The sequence below is a fragment of the Pteronotus mesoamericanus genome, unplaced genomic scaffold (assembly GCF_021234165.1).
Source record: "Pteronotus mesoamericanus isolate MK-2021 breed Mesoamerican mustached bat unplaced genomic scaffold, CSHL_Meso_final contig_1108, whole genome shotgun sequence".
Taxonomy (NCBI): Eukaryota; Metazoa; Chordata; class Mammalia; order Chiroptera; family Mormoopidae; genus Pteronotus; species Pteronotus mesoamericanus.
The window spans coordinates 334,655-354,651 of NW_026555016.1; the positions used below are offsets into that span (position 1 = coordinate 334,655).

Sequence of the window (19,997 nt, forward strand, 5' to 3'; positions counted from 1 at the left end):
TCCAACTCTGCCACTGTAGCCCAAAGCAGCCATACATAATATATAAACAAATGAGCACAGCTATATTCCAATAAAGGTTTATTTACAAAAACAATGGTGGATTTGACTTGTAGGCAGTAATTTGCAGACTGCTTGTTTAAGTGACTTGTTTGAGGTCATATGCCTCACATCAGAATTTGGACAGACTCCAGATCTGGCTTCTATTCCAGTGCTTTTCCACCACATTACGCTGTAGGCTATATAACTTATTTTCCATTTATCATATGCTACCTTGTATTACTTATCTTTTATGTCTACATACTGTCTTCTGGTGGTCCAAGGGGCTCTGGATGTTATCAACTGTACCTGGGACAGAGTAGGCATTCAATAAAACTTTGTTGCTAAGCATAATGATGTCCCAGTCTAGCTCTATTATGCTATTTTGAGCCTGGCTTATTCCGAAATAATCAGTAAAACTGATGAAGATGCATGTGTGTGTGGTACGCACGCTTTCATAGAGGAGGTACTCAAAGAACCTTATTGCACAAGTACCTGGCTGGGACCTCTTTCTTCTTTTGAGCCATTCTTTACTATTTCCCAGTAGCCACCCGATGTGAACTTATGTGAATAACCATAAATGGATATGTAGAAGTGACATAGGAATAAAAGGAAAGCTGTTTCCATAGTGAGAAAGAAAAAAATATATATTTCTCTAGGTCTCACTAGGAGGCAAAATGACATAAAAGAGTCTTCCATTTTAAGCCCTGCAGGTGTTTCCCATTTCTTTAGTGACGCAGCTGAAAGATGATGTTATAGGAAACTCAAGATATGTTCATTTTGCTTCTTTTCCTTAGTTTTTAGACAGATGGGGGGTGTGACGCTGTTTTCATCCGGAGAGCAGACCTCAAAGAATCCGTGTTCTTTGCGACGAGAAAACAGGAAGCATGCCCTGGGAGCTTCGCCTATTTAATTCATTTTCCTTCCGAAAGAAGAAATGGCTTAAATATCTATAAAAGACTTTATAGGATTAGGGGGTATAAAATCGGGCCGATCTCAGGAGCCTTAGGACAACAACCCCGAGATGGTGAAGAAATTGTCTGCAGGGAATTTAAGGCAACGAGTATTTTGTCAGATGTGGAGTCTGGGGGGTGGGGTCTGGTGGAGACGGCTGGAGAGGCAGTCCACCGGGCCTGGAAGAACGTTGCCATGGTTTCCGCGTAGTTTTTCTCCTTTCAGTCCTGGTTTCCTTGACGGGCGAGAGGATTACGTATTTCCGGTTCCGGTTGCGAGCGGGCTCAGCTACGTCTGGGTCGGGCGGGCGCCGGGTGAGGAACTGTTGCCGGGGGTGGGGAAAGGAAGGCCGGTACAGCCGGAGGGCACGTTTGCGCTCAGTTGTCCCCCTTGAGACAGACTCGGTTCCCAACTCCCACCTCAACCCTCCTGGAGCTGTGAGCAGTCATGGGGTCGGGGTGGGGAGGTCTCTGCAGCGCGTTCTGATCCTCTCGTGCTCGCCCACGTCAGTCCCCGTGGTGACAGCCTGCTACCGTCTCTTTGCTTCTCTACGGTAGGGCTCGTATTGGCAAAAAGAACGAGGGAGTCTTGATAACGATTCGCGTGCGATTTGTAGGCTATGAGTACTTGCACGTGCCCCTGTCTTATTCTTGAGCACGTTGCATATCCAGAAACTGAATATGCGATAGAGCGTGTATTCTGTTTCTTTTTCTGACCTGGTCTCTATATTTTCTCTCCCTGTTCTCCATCATCCTTCAGGTCCTACAGAGTGAAGACTTAATTCCAAGGTCATGGCAAAACATCTGAAGTTCATTGCCAGGACTGTGATGGTGCAGGAAGGGAACGTGGATGGTGCATACAGGACCCTAAACAGGTAACTGTTAAGGGACCAGAATCATGTTTAGATCACTCTCTTGAGAAGTGCGGTGGTGGTTCTCTCCCCTCCCCTGCCACACATTGTTGTAAAACCAGCGGCACGCCCAGGTGTTCGTAGTCTTGAAACTTATCCACCCCTCAGTTTACTGTCTTCGAAATGAAGTTCTGAAAAACCTAACTGTATGAAGTTATTCATCAGCAGTCATTCCTTTGGTGGTGAACCTGAATTCTATCCAAGACCTCAAATAGAACTAAAGGGAAAATCAAGTTATAAAGTTACCAACGCAGCAGGAACATTGTACACGGATGCATAGAAAACTGACCCAGGGGTCGGTATGGGACAAAGATAATGGGAAAGATGAATTCAGATTTCAGATCTTGGAGAAGCAAGAGATGAAGGACGTTGTAGGTTTAGAGGAAGGTTACTTACATAAGCAGAAACGTAGCGATGGAAGTGTACTGGCTGGAGTGGAGGAGCTATATTGAAATGACCCTGCTGAGGAATGCCTTACTACTGTTGTTTCTCAAGTAAGTTGTTCCTTAGCCTTCCCGTGGCTATAAGGATTTAGACTTTATGGCATGGCTCATTCATTATTTTCTCTCTCCTGTGTGAAACAGAGCTTGGAGAAACAAATTCTTGTTGAGTTGAATTATCAAAGAATTGATGAAAGAGATCTTAAGAGATTTTATGAGGCGGCCCTCTACCTTAATGCCAGTAAGGTGGTAGCTATATTTTACTGGTAAGGGAGGTCTAGGAAGATGAAATTAAATTTCTTGGTCACACAATTATTGAATGATGGAGAGGAGTGTAAAACCCATCTTTCTAGAGCAGTGTTCTTTGCTCTATGTTACTAGATTATTTACTAGTTTCTCTGGAAATAAGAGAGACCTATGGCAGTCATTTTCCAATTGGGAATCCTTAACTTGACTGGGTTTAAACATTGGTGGGGTTCTTGGGGACTGAGAGGGTAAATGGGAGAGAACCTAGTTCTTAGCAAAACAAAAAGTTCTAGGTGTGATTGGCTGGATGGCAGAAAACCATAGTACATGAGGGCAAAGATGTTGTCAGAAGCTGTATTAATGAAAAGCAGTTGCTGGCTCAGGATGGCTTGTGTGTCTTTTAAAAACGAATCTGGTGTTGGATCAGCCCTATTTCCTCATTCTGTGTCTGTGCGTGCCAGTTGTTTCCTCAGGCAGAAGCTGTTCCCTCTGTGTTACCATTTATGTTGAAAGGGAAGGTAATCAAGTACCTACCTACCTGGTGGTAAGATACCCTCTTTCATTTTTTTCTCTTGCTGCTTATTCCCACCTCTACTATTTTATTCCTTCTAGTGGCATGTCTGTGAGAGGGTTGTGGTGTTTAATGACTTTTTGCTGCCCCTAATTGAAAGCAAAAAATGAGTCTTACTGACTCTGTAGTGAATTAGGTAGTGAGATGAAATACTAAATTTGGGGAAAGGAAGTCTTGCAGATTACTCCACCTTTTTTCTGACTTCTCTCTGTAAGTCTTTCTCTGTGTGATATATTTTGGTGGGCCTTCTAGTCAGGGTGATTGAGATGTTTGTATTATTGAGGAATGGCAAACGGGAGCTGTTAGTTATGGTAAAACAGATTTCAAAGTCTCAGCTGTAGCATCCCTCACGTCCTCTATTCCTGAAGTGCAAATAACACAAAAGCAAGAAGTTTGTCATTAGGCAATTAGTTACTTTGACAAAAACCAGAAATAATTTGTGTTGCAGTGTTATTGTACTTACTACACCATTTCTTAAAAATCAAGAAGGTAGCTGCAACTTCAGTACTTTTGGCCAAGCCACAGCTGAAAATAGTTTTTTCATATAAATGAGGTTAAGAGCACAGACTCTGAAGCCGACTCCCTGGTTCAGATCCCAGCTCTGCCACTCACTAGCTTCATGATCTATAGTAAGCTACTTAATGTCTCTCTGCCTCAGTTTTTTCATCTGTAAAGTGGAGCTTTATAGTACCCTCACAGGGCTGATGTGAGGATTCATTTCTTATAATTAAGGTGCTTAGAACAGTGTTTGGCACATAGTAGACATTATGTGTTAGCTATTATAATTTGGAACCTATTTTAAGGAAGTTTTTACCGTTTTAGTTTGGCTTTGTGGGCAGTTTGTTTATTTTGAGAGATTGAGAGTTTGCTGTAGTGGTTTTTCCTCTGTCCTCCTTGATCATCAAGTTATGCTCAAGGTGACCTAGAGATGAGAAAATTAGAAAATAATTCAGCTTTATTTTGTCATGAGGATTTGTTTTGCTATTGGTATTAAATAGCGTTTCTGTATAGACAGTGATAACTTTTCAACCAAGGCTCCTCCTATTTATTCTCATAATCTCACTTTAAAATAACAGTATCGATTTCCTCTGTATGCACTCTCTCTCATCCCCCATTTCCACTTAAAAAAATTTAAAACCTGGAAAACAAGGTATTTCTAATTTCCTGCCTGGAGGAGCTATAGGGTTTTGCTTTTTCTGTTGGGTGGTTTTGGTTTTTTTTTTCTCCTCTTATCTGAAAATCCTTCCTGATCCTAGGTGGGTGGTAGGTGAGGAAAGAATAAATAAATGGCAGAAGGTGAGGCTCCTTTGTTTGGATACCTTTTGCCATCTAACCTGGCCTGGCACTATCTCAGCCCTTGTTCTTAGGCTCTTTTCAAATATCTCTCAATTTGTTTCTTTCGTCCTTTCTCCTTTTTGTTAAACAGCAGCCCCATACTTCTTTTAAGGGTCTATTGTAGTCAGAAACAGCAAGAGATTGGTCACTGCAACATCATGTGGTTTTCAACCCTGGCTGCCAATTAGAATAACCTGGGAACCTTTTAAAAAAATTTTTGCTGCCAGGGCACAACATGAGACTAAATTAGAGTCTCTGGATAGTGGCATCTAACCAGCAGCATTTTTAAAAATGTCCCATGAGATTTTAACATTCAGCCAGGATTGTGATAGGCTTCTTAAGGAGGGAGACCCGTGCTTTTTCATTTGATATCCTTTGCACTTACCAAAGTGTCTGGCACATAGAAAGCTCTTAGTAAATACTTACTTAACGAATGTAAATGTTCCTTTTATCTCTGTCAGTCCTTTGCTTTAGTGTTTGTCAAACCTTTCCACTGAAGGATCCTTAACAGCAGAGAATGAAGGAACCACAGGCATACCTTGTTTTATTGCACTTCATTTTGTTTTTGTAGGTGTTGGGTTTTGTTGTTGGTTTTTTTTTTTAACAAATCAAGGCAAGACCCCCACCCCCACCAACCAGCAAAAAGATTACAACTAGCATTACTGCAATATTCACTTTATTCCAGTGATCTTGAACCGAACCTGCAATATCTCTGATATGCCTGTATGGGACTTCTGCCTCCACAAGCAAAAACTACATGGAATGTGTTCGAAGTCTCTCTCTCTCTGTCTCTTTTTTTTAAATAAAATTTTAGGTGGTTTTTAAAAGATTGGTTGCCATTACATCTCTTTTAGGGCTAGCATCCTCACCCCCACTCACGTTAAAATTGCTGCTCCAGGTAGATGCATCAAGTTTATTCAGAGACTTTTGTCTCTGGATGGTAAGTACCCTGGGCACTCTGTCAGTTATCGTAGTTACGAAACGTGGCATTGCTTTTTCTTCACTTCAGGGATTAAAACACCAATGTAGGAATAGGTTTGGGGAAAACCTGTTTACAATGCTTAAAAAGAATTTAATCAGGAAGAAGAGGAGTGGTTAGGCAGAAAAATAAATGAAGAAATTCAAGTCTCAGAGACTCAGGTCCTGACATGTGATGATGTCTTTTCGGCTTCCTTACGAGTTGGAAAAGCTGAACTTTGTGGCTGGGATTACCTAGGGAAGCAGTGCAGGAAGGGCACATGGTTGGAAGGAGCCAGCTTTGGGCAAGTGTGGCAGTGATTTTTATTATCTGTGGGGGGAATCCTTATTTTGTCAATTTAGGTTTTAGGAAGCTGCATTTCTATTCCTTTTCATCTTGAAGTATTAGATGTATATCCCCTAAGTTGTATTTTAACTTCAGGAATAAAATGATATTTTAATCTATATTGTTTTGCTGTTAGAATACTTTTCTAGGCAAGGACCTTTATGCATGCAGATATGGGCAAGCTGGTCTTGGTGTGTCCCAGGCTTGCTGTCTGTCAGACACAGTATTTTCTGATGCATGCTTCTTCACTTGTTTTCTCTGCTTTTCCCTCTCTCTGGCCACCTTTTCTGTATATATCTATTACATACCAGGGTTCTTATCTCCCTCAGCTTTCTGACAGTTGGTAGTTTAAAATAAATTATATGTTCCGTGATCTAATTACAATAGTAGACAGAGAACAAATGAGAGGAGAGGGAGGTGGTTAAAACTTTAGCATGTTTGGAGGGCAGAGGCAGTCTTACAAAGAAATCAGCCTATGTGTCTGCCCAGTGAGATCACCACAAAATGTTTGTTATATAACCGAGGGCCCTGATTGGTGCCCTGGGATGAGGAGATAGAGAGTGAGGGCTGCTAGGAAGCCCTGCATGATTGGCCGGCCCCAAGCAAGGAAAGGCAAGCACATCGGACCAGTGCCCAGATGACCCCTTTTATTTCTGGTAGGCGAGTCCTGCTCATGACATAGGCTAGCCACACTGACATGTGAGTCTGCCACCTCCAACCTCCCCCGGCTCCCTTTACATAATCTGTTGAATTTCACTGAAACTGGCAGCTGATTTCACCTTTAGTGTTACGTTACCAGGCACCTGAACTCATGGCTGATCTGTTTACACCAAAGCTCTTGGTCTTCTGGTCTTCTAGTCCTTGAATTACCTTTAGAAGCAAAAACATCATTAGTTAACACCCTCTCTATTTACTTCATGAGTTCTACACAACTCTTCCTGTATCCTTTTTATTAAAAATGAGTTGAGTAGATGCCTCTGCCATAGGAATTGTGGAGCATTGGAAGATAATCTGTGCTTTTTAGGATAACTAGAAAGTGCAGAGTAGGGGAGGGAATCTCTGTCTGGAATCTTGGAATTTATTTGGTCTGTGTTTAGGAATAAGTTAGAACCATCCAGGGAACACCATTAGCAACCCCATACTTACATTAGGGGTCACCAATCTTTTCATTCTTTTCCCTCCTCCACTCTTTTATTCTTCTGTTACTTCTTTCTTGTCTTGTTTTTTGTTGTTTTTTTGTTTTGGGGTGTTTTTTTTTTTTTTGCCTCACCACACAAGCATTACTGGTAAGATGATCACTTCTGTTTCAAATCCCTTTTGAAACTCCAGTAGGATACCTGAGTATGTGTCTAAACTCCCTCCTCCCTTTGCAGTTTTCTTTCATTCTGCTTTTAAATCGTCTTTGTCACTCCAGTAGGATCCCCTTCCTAGGTGAAGGCACATCCAGGGGTCTCTGTTCTTTTTAAAGTCACTCCTCAAATTCAGTCACTCTCCTTGTCCTTTTATATTATATATACATTTTTTTTTCTTTTAGGGACTTTTTTCTGTTTTTTTTTCTCTAATAGACTAGTGTCTAGCCAAAATGTGGATTTCATTAAACAGTAGTAAAAGAGGTCTAGACAGAGCTAAATGCTTAGATGTTTGGATTAAACCTTTTCCTGAGTGAGCCATGTCTTCTTGGCTTCCGTATCTTTCCTCTGATGAAGGAGCCTCGCCCAGCTCTTTTTCCTCATTGTCTCCTTTGCCCACGAGCACTGCTGTAATATGTCTTCTGAACCTCAGTGGATTTTGTTTGAGAAGCAGAATACTTTGTGGAGCACAGCACTAGAAAACCTGAATTCTATTTCTAGCTTCATTTTGGGGTCTTGGGCAGGTCAGCCTCCCTGAACTTCAGGTTCCTAATCTTTAAAGAAGTGACATTACATACTTAATCAATTTCAGAGTCTTGTAATTAAGATCATGGGAGTGAAAAATGCTATCTAAAATCTAATGTGCCATCTTAATAAAAGTAATATTGTGGCTCTCTGAGCCAATATTCCCAAGAACTGTTGTCTGTTATAAAGTCACTTAATCCCTTGCTCTGTGGGCATTTGTCAGTCACCTAGAGGATTCATTTTTGCCATATATTTACTGATAAAAGCTTAATCTCTAACCTTAAGCACTCAACCCAGTAAGGGAGATTTAAAACAACAATAACAAAAAACACGGTTAAATACAGCACTGTCTGAGTAATACTTTAAAAGAGGCATCAACAGAGTGCTCTCCGGGGTATTGGCTACCCCGGGACTGTCAGCAGCACCGGGGAACTGTTAGAAATGCCTGTTGTTGGGCTTCACCCTAGATCTATGGAATCAGAAACTGGAGGTGCCCGGCAGTCTGTGTTTTGACAAGTTTTCCTTTGCTACATGATAATGATTGAGAACCACTGTGCTTTGGAACAGAGGGAAGGAGTGATTAATTTCACCTAGACGAGTTTATAGACGAAACTACTGATTTGGGCCTTCAAAGTATCAATAGGATTTCATAAAACAGAAAAAATATAGGAATGAAATTCCAAATAAAGAGAACATCTTGAGCAAAGGTAAAAAGTTGATATACAGTATGTTTGGAGAGCTGCACCTAGTTCCGTGTGACTAGAACATAGGCTTTATGGGACAAGTTATTAAAAGATAAAGCTAGAGAAATAGGGTGAAGCTCAATTGCTCAGGGCTTCAGGCTCACACTAGTGGTTCTCAGATTTACCTGCACATTGGAATCACTGTGTTCCTCTCCCCTCGTGATTGAATATATCTGGAGGGTGGCCTACGGGGTGGAATTTTTAAAAGATCCCCAAGTGATTGTAATGTGCAGACAAGATTGGGAACCACTGGCTTAGACTATTTTGTATATTGGGAAAGATTTTTTAGCATCAGAGTGACATGATCCAGTTTATGTTTTAGGACAATAATTGGTGTGGAGAAGGAGAATGGAAATAGGGCAACCTACTTACCCTTCACAATTCAAATAAGTTTAGGAAGGCTTCATAGCCACCTTCTCATTCTCAGGTCCAGTTTAAATGATTCTCCTGTGTGCGTCTATAGCAATGTTTCCCTTATCTTTGCACGTATCACATTCTTGTAATTCTTGTATAACTGTCTCCTCTACTAGACCTCAGAGTTAGGGAACCATGTCTTAAGTTTTTTTGTCTTTAGCATTTAATGCAGTGTCTGGTACAGAACTGGGATTTAATAAATACTTTTTGATTAAATGATCAGTTAGGTGATTATTTCAGTACTCCAGGTACAAGGTAATAAAGACCATAATTAGAGCTATGGCCATAGGAAAGGAGAGAAGGACGAGATCTAAACCATTTCAAGATACAAAATTTATAGGATATGGTAACATCCTGTGGATGTAGAAGATAAAGGGGAACTCCTAGTCCAGGATTATACTGATTTTTAACTTGAGTAACCGCTGATACCATTAACAGGGTGTAGAAGAGGAGGAATAGATTTTAGGAGGAGACAATACATTTGCTTTTTGTAGGTTTTATGACAATTGGAAATAATCTAGCTCTCAGGTAAGATTGGGGTTAGAGATAGAGATTTAGGAGTGCTGGATCAGTTCTCAGTTGTGCCTCTACATTAGAATTATTTGGGGGTCTTTTAAAACATTTCCAGGGCATAGCACCGCTCTAGACGGGTCAGTCAGAATCTCTGAAGAATGGGCCCTAGGCATCAGTACATTTTAAAAGCCATGTGTGGGGTGGTTCCATTGTGCATCATGGTTGAGGCTCACTGGTTGCGGGTAAGATCACGGATAATCAGAAACGACATGGTTTATAGTCAGAATCTGAAAGGGTGCCAATATTTAAGGGTAAATTGAGGAAGAAAGCCAGCAAAGGAGACCCGTTATCGGCCAAGATACTGAGTCTTTTGGTCTTTAGTGACTTCTCTATTGAAAGACCAGTGTTGGGCCCACATGACTTCTGGGCATGACAATGTTTCCATCAGAACCCAAATTATCTGCTTCTCCTTCTCCTGGGAGTTTCCTCCCAGCAATTCCCTAGACTGTCATCTCTCTGCCACTAAAACCTAGACAAACTGACTTTTACAAATATGATTCTCTAATAGCCTACAAACAATTCTTGATATTAAACAGCAAGAGTCTGGGAGAGGATCCCATTGGTACAGTGGTTCCCATGTCTATTCACATGTGTAATTTACCCAAAGTTCAAATCTTTTCAAGTCCACATTCAATCTGTTGTTATCTTGGGCTCTGTAATATAACATAGCAGCAGTAAATAGGGTTTCCTACTGGGCAGAAGTAGCTGCTGGTTTCTCTTAATAACTTCTTCCTGTGTCCGCCTTCTTCCAATTATAATAGCCACATCTCAACCTCCTTATATCCAATTGTGTTTATGCCTTTTTACTTGTAATGAAAGGGCGGGGAAAGCAGGAATGGGGCCACCTAAACAATGCCAGGAATGGAGGGCAGCAGTAGCAGGTGCCTGCGATCTCCTCAGGGTCAACTGATAATGAGAAAGAGAGACAAATTACATTGGAGCCAGAGCTCTCAGGAATCTAGGGATTAGATTATAGAATTAGCCCCCATGTCTTCTTGGCTTAGGAAAAACAAAGGTGAGCCCTGGATGGCATGGCTCAGTGGACTGAGAACCAGCCTACGAACTGAAAGGTCACTGGTTTGATTCCCAGTTAGGGCACATGCCTGGGATTGCAGGCCAGGTCCCCAGTAGGGGGCGTGCAAAAGAGGCAACCAATGTCTCTCTCACACATTGCTGTTTCTCTCCCTCTTTCTCCCTCCTTCTCCCTCTCTCTAAAAAATAAATAAAATCTTCAAAACAAAACAAAACAAAGAGGTGAGCTTGAGTTAGGTGCGTTATAAACCCAACAGGAGAAGCTGCATTGCACGGAACTGGCCAGGGGGGTAGGGGGTCAGAAAAAAAACAGAGCTCAGTTTTATGGACACTTAAAGATGAATAAAGTGTGGTTTCTGCCTTTGGGGATTTTCAGTCTAATGAGGGAAATGTTTATATAAGTAAATAATGGAAGACCAGAATGTAATAATTGCTAAATAGGTCTACAATAAAGTAAATGGTTTTATCTAATTAAAGAAGATGAGAAAGCTTTGTGGAGAGGTAACATCTGCATTTGGCATGAAAAAGATGAAAATTTCAGTCCAAAGTTTGGCAGCTGGGGGTCAAAGGTGGCATTCTAGGGCACAGGAAGCAGCGTGAGTAAAGACTTGGTATAAGAGTGTGTTCAGGGAGTAGTCAGCGAAGTGGTAGGTTGGAACATGTGGAACGTGGAAAACTGATAGGTGAGGCTGTTATTTTAATGTTCCCATTTGTATCACAGATGTGATGAGTCTCTTCTTTCCCTATATTAAGTAGACCCAGAGATTTCTCAGACCTACTGACTTCAGCTATGTCAATTTTTAAACACAATAATTGTGGAACTATATTCTCCACTAAACATCAAGTAGGAATACCCCCACTGATTTTCTTTTTTTTGCTACTACAATGACTCACCCCGTGCGAAGACTCTGAAATTACCCCTTGGTTGAGAATCACTGCCATATGGAGCCACCGTCCTTGCAGGACTGTCTTTTCCCTCTGGCGCGCTGTGGTAGAAAAAAGGTTGAGAACATGACCTCGACTATAAATTCCCCAACAGCAAGGACTGCATAATTTACTGCTTTTTATTCCCCCAGAATTCTTATTGGGGGCCTCTATAAGTAGGCAGTTAATGCTCTATTGCCACCACTTCACACCCTAATTTTTACAGACATCATTGTTTGGTCAGTTGACTTCTGGCCATCTATAACATAGGAAAGGAATAATAATGAGTCCAAACTTGTAACTTCATTACCTGCCTTAATACAGAATCCTCGCCATGGACGGGCTCATTGAGGACATCAAGCGACGCCGGTACTACGAGAAGCCCTGCCGCCGCCGACAGAGGGAGAGCTATGAAACCTGCCGGAGGATCTATAACATGGAAATGACACGCAAGATCAACTTCTTGATGCGAAAGAATCGGCCGGATCCTTGGCAGGGCTGCTGAGGCCTGTGGATAGTAGGCCCAGTAGGAAAACCTCTATCCAGTTGTGTCTCCAAGTTTTCTTTCTGCAACCCCATTTTCTCTTGCCATTTCTTGCAAATAAACTCAATCACATATATAAGAAGGCCTGCATATGTAGAAACGATCCCATTAGTCAGCAGTGGACCCTCTCTTTTATTAAGTGGCAGAGAAACGGAATCAAAAAGTAGTCTAGGAGTAGAGTGGTGGTTGCCAAGGGCTGGTTGGGAGGGAGGAATGGGGAATTACTGATGAATGGGTACAGAGTTTGAATTTGGGAAGATGAAGAAGTTCTGGAGATGGGTGGTAGTTGCATCGTTGCAAAACTGTGAATGTACTTAATGCCACTGAATTGTACACTCAGATGGTTAAAATGGTAGACCTTATGTATATTTTACTATAATAAACTTTTGAAAGTGGTCTAGGAGAGATGAGGAAATTTTCCAAAATGTGGTGGAATATATGTACCATTTCCTACCCAAGTTTTATGAAACACAAAGGATCTTATTGGAAAAGCATCTGTTAATGAACTTAATGAGTTCTAACGAACTGCCCACCAACTGTTGGGTAAAAGAAGGAAAGGAAGCGTGTATGTGTTTGGAATAAATTCTGCTTCTGAAACACCCATCAAGCAGACTGAAGTGCTGGAATCCTTGCCCAAAGGAACCCTTAAGACATCTCTCAACATTCACTCTTGCTTTCCCTCTTTTAGTTTTCCTAATGGAGGCTAATGGAGAGATGGTAGGAAAGGGAACAGGCTAGTGTTGAGGAATGGAAGGGGACAGAGCCAGAAATACCTACAGCAGCAGTTCTTCAAAGTGTGGTTTCCAGATCTGCAGCATCCACATAACCTGAGAAAATTTTTGGAAATGCAAATTCTGAAACTGTACTTTAGACTGTATGAATTAGAAAGTGGGGTTGGAGCCCAGTAATATATTTTTTAAAGCCCTGCAGGTGATTCAGATGCTCTATAGACACCCCAAAAGAGGTTCCAGGTGGAGACCCCACCACGACCCCTACTCCCCAACAGGCATTCCTGGGTCTGTGAGTAACCACTGGGGGCGTCTGACCACTGGGAAGACCAGGTGCTCTGCCTCCTCCCCTGTGGCATGTTTTCTCTGGTGCTGTTCCCCAGACAGCTACACTGCTGATGCAAGGAGAGTCGGTGCCATGCACTGTGGGAGAAGACAGAGGGTCAGCAGCAGCTGCTAGCTCACCTCATCTCAACCTGGCTGCGACCCTTCGGCCATGGTGTGTAAACAAGAAGTAAAAAAGAAGCAGAGGGCCAAGCCCCCTACCTCTCAAGATTGCTAGTGTTCAAACATTGCCCCCTTGTGGTGTAGTAGCATGGCTCCGGATTACTGGCCTTAATTTCTCCCTTTCACAAATACCACACTTAATGAGTAAGCAGGCCTGCCAGAAGATAGCCTGGAACCATTGTTCCTTGCCTCTCAGGGCTTGATCCTCTGTCTTCGACTTGCCAGCCATATGCTGAGGAAAGCATGTCATAGGGCGCTGCATAGAAAGAGCTGAGATCTGGTCCTGGCTCTCTGGAAACTTACATTGTAGTTGGAGAAATTCTGTATACAGATAGTCTTCAGCTTTGTCGCCTTTGTACAACCTTGTTTTAATAAGTTAACAAATTAGATGTTGATACTTATGAATCATCTTTCAATCTCTCAATCTGGTTTTTAATACGTCGTTTTTCTATGATTCTGAGCCACACCATGGTGTCCTGTGCCAATTGCTCCTGCAATTGAGGAATGAAAGCCTGACCCTTGCCAGAATGGTAGGGTATGTTTGTGGTGGCAGCACCAGGCCTGGTATTTGGCAGAATTCCTCTGGGGTTAGAGTTGCTTAGAAACCCCTTCCAAAATGCTAAGGTGTGGCTAAGACCTAGAATTTAATTTGTTCTGAAATTATCCCATGTTTGTCTTAATCTCCAGTCCTGACCATTGTCAATGTCCCACATATCAGGGGCCAGTGATGGGCTTTAGCAGCTAGTCCGAGAGGCCACCTGTGTAAAGAGGGTAACTGGCTGGCTGAAATTCTAGTCCGCTTGTCCTGTCGTGGCCGGAAGAAAGACCTTCCACTTCCTGGTCTGGGAAGTCAGAAGACGACTCTTGGTCATATGACAAGGGGATTGCCCTCATCCTTTTATCTCTGCCTTGGGTTCAGGAGAGGACAGTTTGTTAATCACCCACTTAATGGGTGAGAGATACAATACTTCCTACTCTGATCTTAGGCACCTGTGACATCTTTTAGCCATTCACTGGATTGCCTCTGGCAGGCCTGTTCCAATCCTGGTTTAAGGATCTTAAAACGTTTAGTGTTCTGGGAACAGGTATCCCTTAAAATTGGGACTGTTGAGTAACTTTGACATTGTACTTCAAAGTTTTCAGAAGTGAGCCCTGGCTGGTATGACTCAGGGGACTGGGTGCCGGCCTGCGAACTGAAAGGTCACCACATTGGTTCCCAGTCAAGAACACATGCCTGGGTTGTGGGCCAGGTTCCCAGTTGGGGGCGTGCAAGAGGCAACTGATTGATGTCTCTCTCACACATTGATGTTTCCCTCTCTTTTCTCCCTTGCTTCCCCTCTATCTAGAAATAAAAATCTTTAAAAAGTTAAAATAAAAAAATAAAGTTTTCCGAAGTACACTAAGTACAAAATGAGAGTTTGTCTATACGTTCACTGAAAATAGAAAAGAATAACTCACTGTATACTAGCAAGGTAAAGTAATAATGTTGTGATGTGGTAAATATAAGTAAGTAATTGAAGGGAAAGGAGAATATTGGAGCTTCCATTATATGTGCCAGCTACCTACATTTATAGTTTTTACTCAAGTCAGAAAGATCTGATTCAGTCATGTTCTTGGCAAATTATTTAACATAAACTTGTTTGTCCTGTAAAATGAGCATAACTGTATCTACAGGTTTGTAACTGAGTTAAAGCCTGTCAAGTAACTAGCATAGTGTCTGGCACATAGAACTCAGTAAATGTTAACAAAATAATCCCCCAGTTGTGTCAGCCAGAAACCTGATGATTGATTCCTTCTCACTCAATCATCACCAGCCTCCATTTAACCCCTTCTGGCTGTCTCAGTGATTGACTGCCACACCCCTGGTCCCAGCTAGAGTCGTAAGTCTTCGGGATTACTGCAACAGCCATGTAGCCATTTTGCACTAGAATTGCCTGCCTCCAGCCCTTCTACATTTTGGCCAGAACGATTGTTCTAAAGTGCAATCTTGATCTTCTTTCCTGCTTATGTTGGTAATTGGTTCCTATTGCTTTCAGGATGAAGTCCAAACCACTTAGCATGGCATTTTAAGGCCCTTCAAGATTGAGACATGCTTTTCTCTCTAGCCATTTGTCCCCTAAATGCATTTCTGGATGATAGAACATGTTTTCTCTCCTTGCCTTTACACCAGCTCTCAGTTTGGATATTCCCTGAGCTGCCTTCCCTGATCCCTTTACCAGCCATCCTTCCTGTATTATCTTTATTGTGTCTTTTTTAAAAAAAAATTGCAGTAACATTTGTTTAAACGTGAGTTTCAGGAGTGCAGCATTATAATTCAACATCTGTATATACTGCATCATGCTCACTGCCAAAAGTCTAGTTTCCATCCATCACCACACAGTTGACCCCCTTTGCCTGTCTCGCCCTCCCCAACCTACTTCCCTCCTGGTAGCCACCAAACTGTTTGCCTCTGTGAGTGTTTGGGGGTTTTGTTTGTGTACTTGTTTTGTTTACTCTTTTTGTGTCTTGAGTTTACCTTTGTATGTTTACTTCTGTAATAATAGTTTATTTCTATAATCTGTTGTGATTTATTTCTTCTTCGTCTTTCTTCCCCCATTACATTTGCAGTTGTCTGGAGGCTTGAGTCTTTGTCTTTTTTACCACTATATTCCTAGTGCTTAGGATAATGTCCAGCATTTCTGTGCTCAATAGATAGGGATTTCTTCAAGGAATATATGACAATAGCAGTGACCTATTGAGCCTTACTATGCACCAGGCACTAAATTTTTTTTAATTAAAAAAAAATATAAAAAACATGAAGTTTACCATTTTAACTTTTTTTTTTTTTTAAAGAGAGGAAAGACAAGACAGAAACATTGATATGTTGTTCCATTTATGCATTCACTAGTTGATTCTTGTGTGTGCCCTGACTGGGGATTGAACCTACACCCTTGGTGGATTGCGACAATGCTCTAACCAACTGAGATACCCAGCCAGGGCATACCATTTTTAAGTGTAAAATTCAGTGGCATTAAGTGTATGCGCAATACTGCATGCTTATCACAACTATATTTCCAAAATTTTTCTATCACCTGACACAAACTCTAATCATTGAGCAATAATTCTCTACCCCTTCTCTCTGCAGCCCCTGGTAGCCTCTACTCTTTCTGTCTCTATTTGTCAATTCTAGATTCCTCACATATGTGGAATCATACAATATTTGCCCTTTTGTGTCTGGCTTATTTCACTTAGCATATTTTCAAGGCTTATCCATGTCGTAGCATGTATCAGAAATTCATTCCTTTGAATGAATACTATTCTATTGTGTACATACACTACATTTTGTTTACTTATTCATCTGTCAGTGGACACTTGGGTTGCTTCCACCTTTTATGTATTGTGAATAATGCTGCTCTGAACATGGATCATATCTCTTTGAGACTCCTCTACTTTCAATTCTCCCAGGTTTATACCCAGAAGGAGAATTGCTGGATCATATGGTAATTGTATTTTTTTTTTTTAGAAACTACCATACTGACTCCCATAGCACCTGCACTATTTTACATTCTAACAGTGCACAGCGTTCCAATTTTTCCATATCCTCACTAGCTCTTTTATATTCTGTTGTTTTTTTAAAAATAGTAGTAATCCTAATGTGATGTAATATCTTCTTATGGTCTTGATTTGCACTTCCCTGAGGACTGACAGTGTTAAGCATCTTTTAAAATATTTATTGGCCATATTGGAGAAGTGTGCATTCAAGTACTTGGCCTATTATTCCTTTGAATTGGGTTGTTTTTGCTGCTGAGTTGTAAGAGTTTTTTTAAAAATATATTCTGGACAGTAATCCTTTATCAGATACATGACTTGCAAATATATTCTCTCATTCTGTGGATTGTCTTTTTACTCTCTTGATGGTGTCATTTGATGCACAAAAGTTTTAAATTTTTATTAAGTCCAATTTATCTATTTTTTTATTGCTTCTGCCATTGGTATCATATCCAAGAAATTATTGCCAAATTCAGCATCATCAGGGTTTTCCTCTACATTTTCTTCTGAGGGTTTTATAGTTTTTGCTTTTAAGTTTAGGTCGTTGATCCAATTTGCATCAATTTCTGTGTGTGATGTGAGGGAGGGATCCATCTTCATTCTTATGCATGTGGACATCCAGTTTTGTCTGGGCCATTTGTTGAACATACTGTCCTTTCCCCATTGAATGGCCTTGGCATCCTTATCAGTAATCAACTGTCCATATATGTGAGTCTTATTTCTGGGCTCTCAATTCCATTCTATTGGTCTATATGTCTATCTGTATTCCAGTGACATACTAAATGTGTAACATTTAATCCTCACAATACTCTTGAAGTAGAGATTCTTCTCATTTTATGATTTTGGAAACAACCTCAAAATTAACTATTTGAAGGAATCACAAAGTAACTGGGAGACTAAGGACTTAAACCCATCCAATTCCAAATATTGGAAATAAAATCAGTTCTTGGAAACACATTTCCCTCTGGGGAATTGAACCCAGATGGTTAAAAGCACTAAAACAAAAAAGCTTACAACTCTGCGGAGTTGGAACTCACTGACCCATTCAGCGGACTCTTGAGTGAATATTAAGTGAGACATTCGTGTTAGGAGTTGTAGATACAATGAGGAAACTAAGGCATGAATAGCTTGAGCGCCATACTCAAGCTCCCTCCATTTGTTCCTCAAAGCCAGGCTTTACTCCCTCATGTCTACTGCACAATGATCAGGGAAGGTAGTTTTGGTATGTATTTCTCAAACTTCATAAAAACTAATCTTTACATACAACAATTGTGTGCTCCCTGGGAAATTCTAAAAACCTCCCTAGAAAATAAAAAGACATCTTGGAATTTTAGTTTCTATAGTTTGTAATCTGATATAAAGGAATATTTTGTCATTTCCTACCAATGAAATTATATCATAATGTTGGATATGCTTATTCCAAGTATACTTTGCCCACACACATGCTTTTCATAATCACTAGTTTAAAGGGTCAGGTAAGGTTTAGAGCCTTACTACGAAGAAAGAGAAAAATACAGACTTACTGATAGAATGAGGAAGAGTCTCAAAAGTCTTACTCATTTATCATTTATTGAGCCTTTATTATATCTGACACTATCCTAAGTCCTGGAGGTACACAGACAACATGATATAATTCCTGCCCTTAAAGAATTTCCATACTTTAGTTAAAAACCAGACTTCAACAGGCTGTGAGGCCTCTAAGATCCACTGCAAGAAAAGATTCAGTCTTTAATTCAACAAATGTTTATTTAATTGTGCCAAATGCTATTGTAAACACTTAAGATATATTAATGGCAATGTTATAACAGAGGGAGTCAGATGATTTGCAGTAAATGGAATAAATTACTTAGTACAATAGGTGGTAATAAGGACTATGGAAAAAGGAAAAAAAAATATTGGGGGACTCAAGAGTGCCAAACAGGCTTCAGAATTAAATAGGAAAGGTATCACTGCAGTTACATTTGAATAAAAGTCTGAAGGAGATGAGGGACCAAATCATATAGATATCCAGGTGAAAAGCAATCTAGGCAGAAAGCAACAAGTGGAAAGGCCTTGAGCTTGGCATTATTTGCATGTCCAAGGAACAATAAGGGGTCATGATTCTGGAGCCGAATGAGTGAAGAAAAGAGTAGCAGTAAATGAGACTACAGAGGTAATGGAGGAGGGCACATCTTGGAGATCATTTTACTTGGTGATAATATAAAGCCAGAGAGGATGGTTTTGAGCACGGAAGTAATATGGCTTTTCTGATGTGTTAACATGATCACTATAGCAGTACCTGTCTACTAGTACTAGGAAATTATGTTCATGTAATGAGACTAAAGCGGGACAAAGTGGAAGCAAGAGAAAGCAGTTAGGAGACTACTAAAATAATCCAAGCATGAAAGTGATTTAAATGGAGGTGGTGAGAAACAGAAGAGTTTCTGTATACATTTTGAAAGAAGGGCCAATGGTACAGAGGAATCCAGGATGACTCCAAGATTATTGGCCTGCATAACTGTAAGAATAGATTTGCCATTAACTTAGAATGAGCAAGATTGTATTGGGAGCGGGGGTGTCTTTTTTTTTTTTTTTTTTAAGGGGAGAGGGTATAGAATTGAGTTTAATTTTCATTGTGTAAATGGTCATGTCTATATAGCATATATAAGTAATATATAACATACCTATAATAGAGATGTCTACCATACATTTATGTAGGCAATTGGACATCTTATATATCATGTAGTTTTATTGAACCCTGAGCAGCATTATTTTAAGTGCATTACTCTCAGTCACTTTGTCCTCACAGCAGGCTCATGAGATGGATTTTTTTTTTTACAGGTGATGAAACAGAGGGCTAAAGTAATTTGCCTAATGAGTGGGAGAACCGGGATACGAATCGAAGCAGTCGGGCTTTAAAGCCAATGCTCTCACTTAATCATTAAAAATCATCGACTCTCGGAGGGTTCCTGGCACATGCTAGTAGGCAGTCAATAAATATTTATTTGCTCCGTCAGTTAATGAATGAAATAATAAAAGGCGCGGCAGGGGGAGCTGCTATCTTCAAAGTCCCATATTGGGTTTGTTGGGGTTCTTTTTCGGGTGGTTGGTCTCTGGCACTGTTAACTAGGGGAGAAAAGTTAAGGAGACGTGGCTAATGCTGATGCTGTCGACTCTTTCGGAGGGTTGAGTTTCTACCAGAAAGGCGCCGTTCACCTTCGACTTTAAAGTTTCTAGCGTAACTTTTGCGCACTTATTCTACACACTGCAAGCAGCCCAATTTCTGCTTCAGTCCACAATTACTTTGCAATAATCTATTTAATGGATTCAGCTGGGGAAAACGAAGCTGGCGGGAA

The 19,997-nt window shown here is 40.8% G+C and overlaps 1 protein-coding gene across 3 annotated transcripts; it reads left to right on the plus strand.

Annotated features, from left to right (window-relative positions):
* Positions 1-1,246: 1,246 nt before the first annotated feature.
* On the plus strand, positions 1,247-11,981 carry MRPS21 (mitochondrial ribosomal protein S21). 3 transcript variants are annotated; one of them, XM_054575261.1, is made up of 3 exons: positions 1,247-1,304; positions 1,750-1,864; positions 11,680-11,981. In XM_054575261.1, exons 2-3 carry the CDS (start codon positions 1,782-1,784, stop codon positions 11,858-11,860), a joined length of 264 nt encoding a protein of 87 aa, XP_054431236.1. In that variant the 5' UTR covers positions 1,247-1,304; positions 1,750-1,781; the 3' UTR covers positions 11,861-11,981. The 3 variants fall into 3 exon arrangements, with proteins under 3 accessions (XP_054431236.1, XP_054431252.1, XP_054431244.1); XM_054575277.1 differs by lacking the exon at positions 1,247-1,304 and adding an exon at positions 1,335-1,427; XM_054575269.1 differs by lacking the exon at positions 1,247-1,304 and adding an exon at positions 1,406-1,543.
* Positions 11,982-19,997: the final 8,016 nt, after the last annotated feature.

What these genes read in the sequence shown, in the direction of transcription:
- MRPS21 (XM_054575261.1), top strand. Translation starts at nt 1,782, where the DNA reads ATGGCAAAACATCTGAAGTTCATTGCCAGGACTGTGATGGTGCAGGAA. An exon ending in GCATACAGGACCCTAAACAG is followed by an intron (nt 1,865 to 11,679) that starts GTAACTGTTAAG and finishes GCCTTAATACAG; the next exon opens with AATCCTCGCCATGGACGGGC.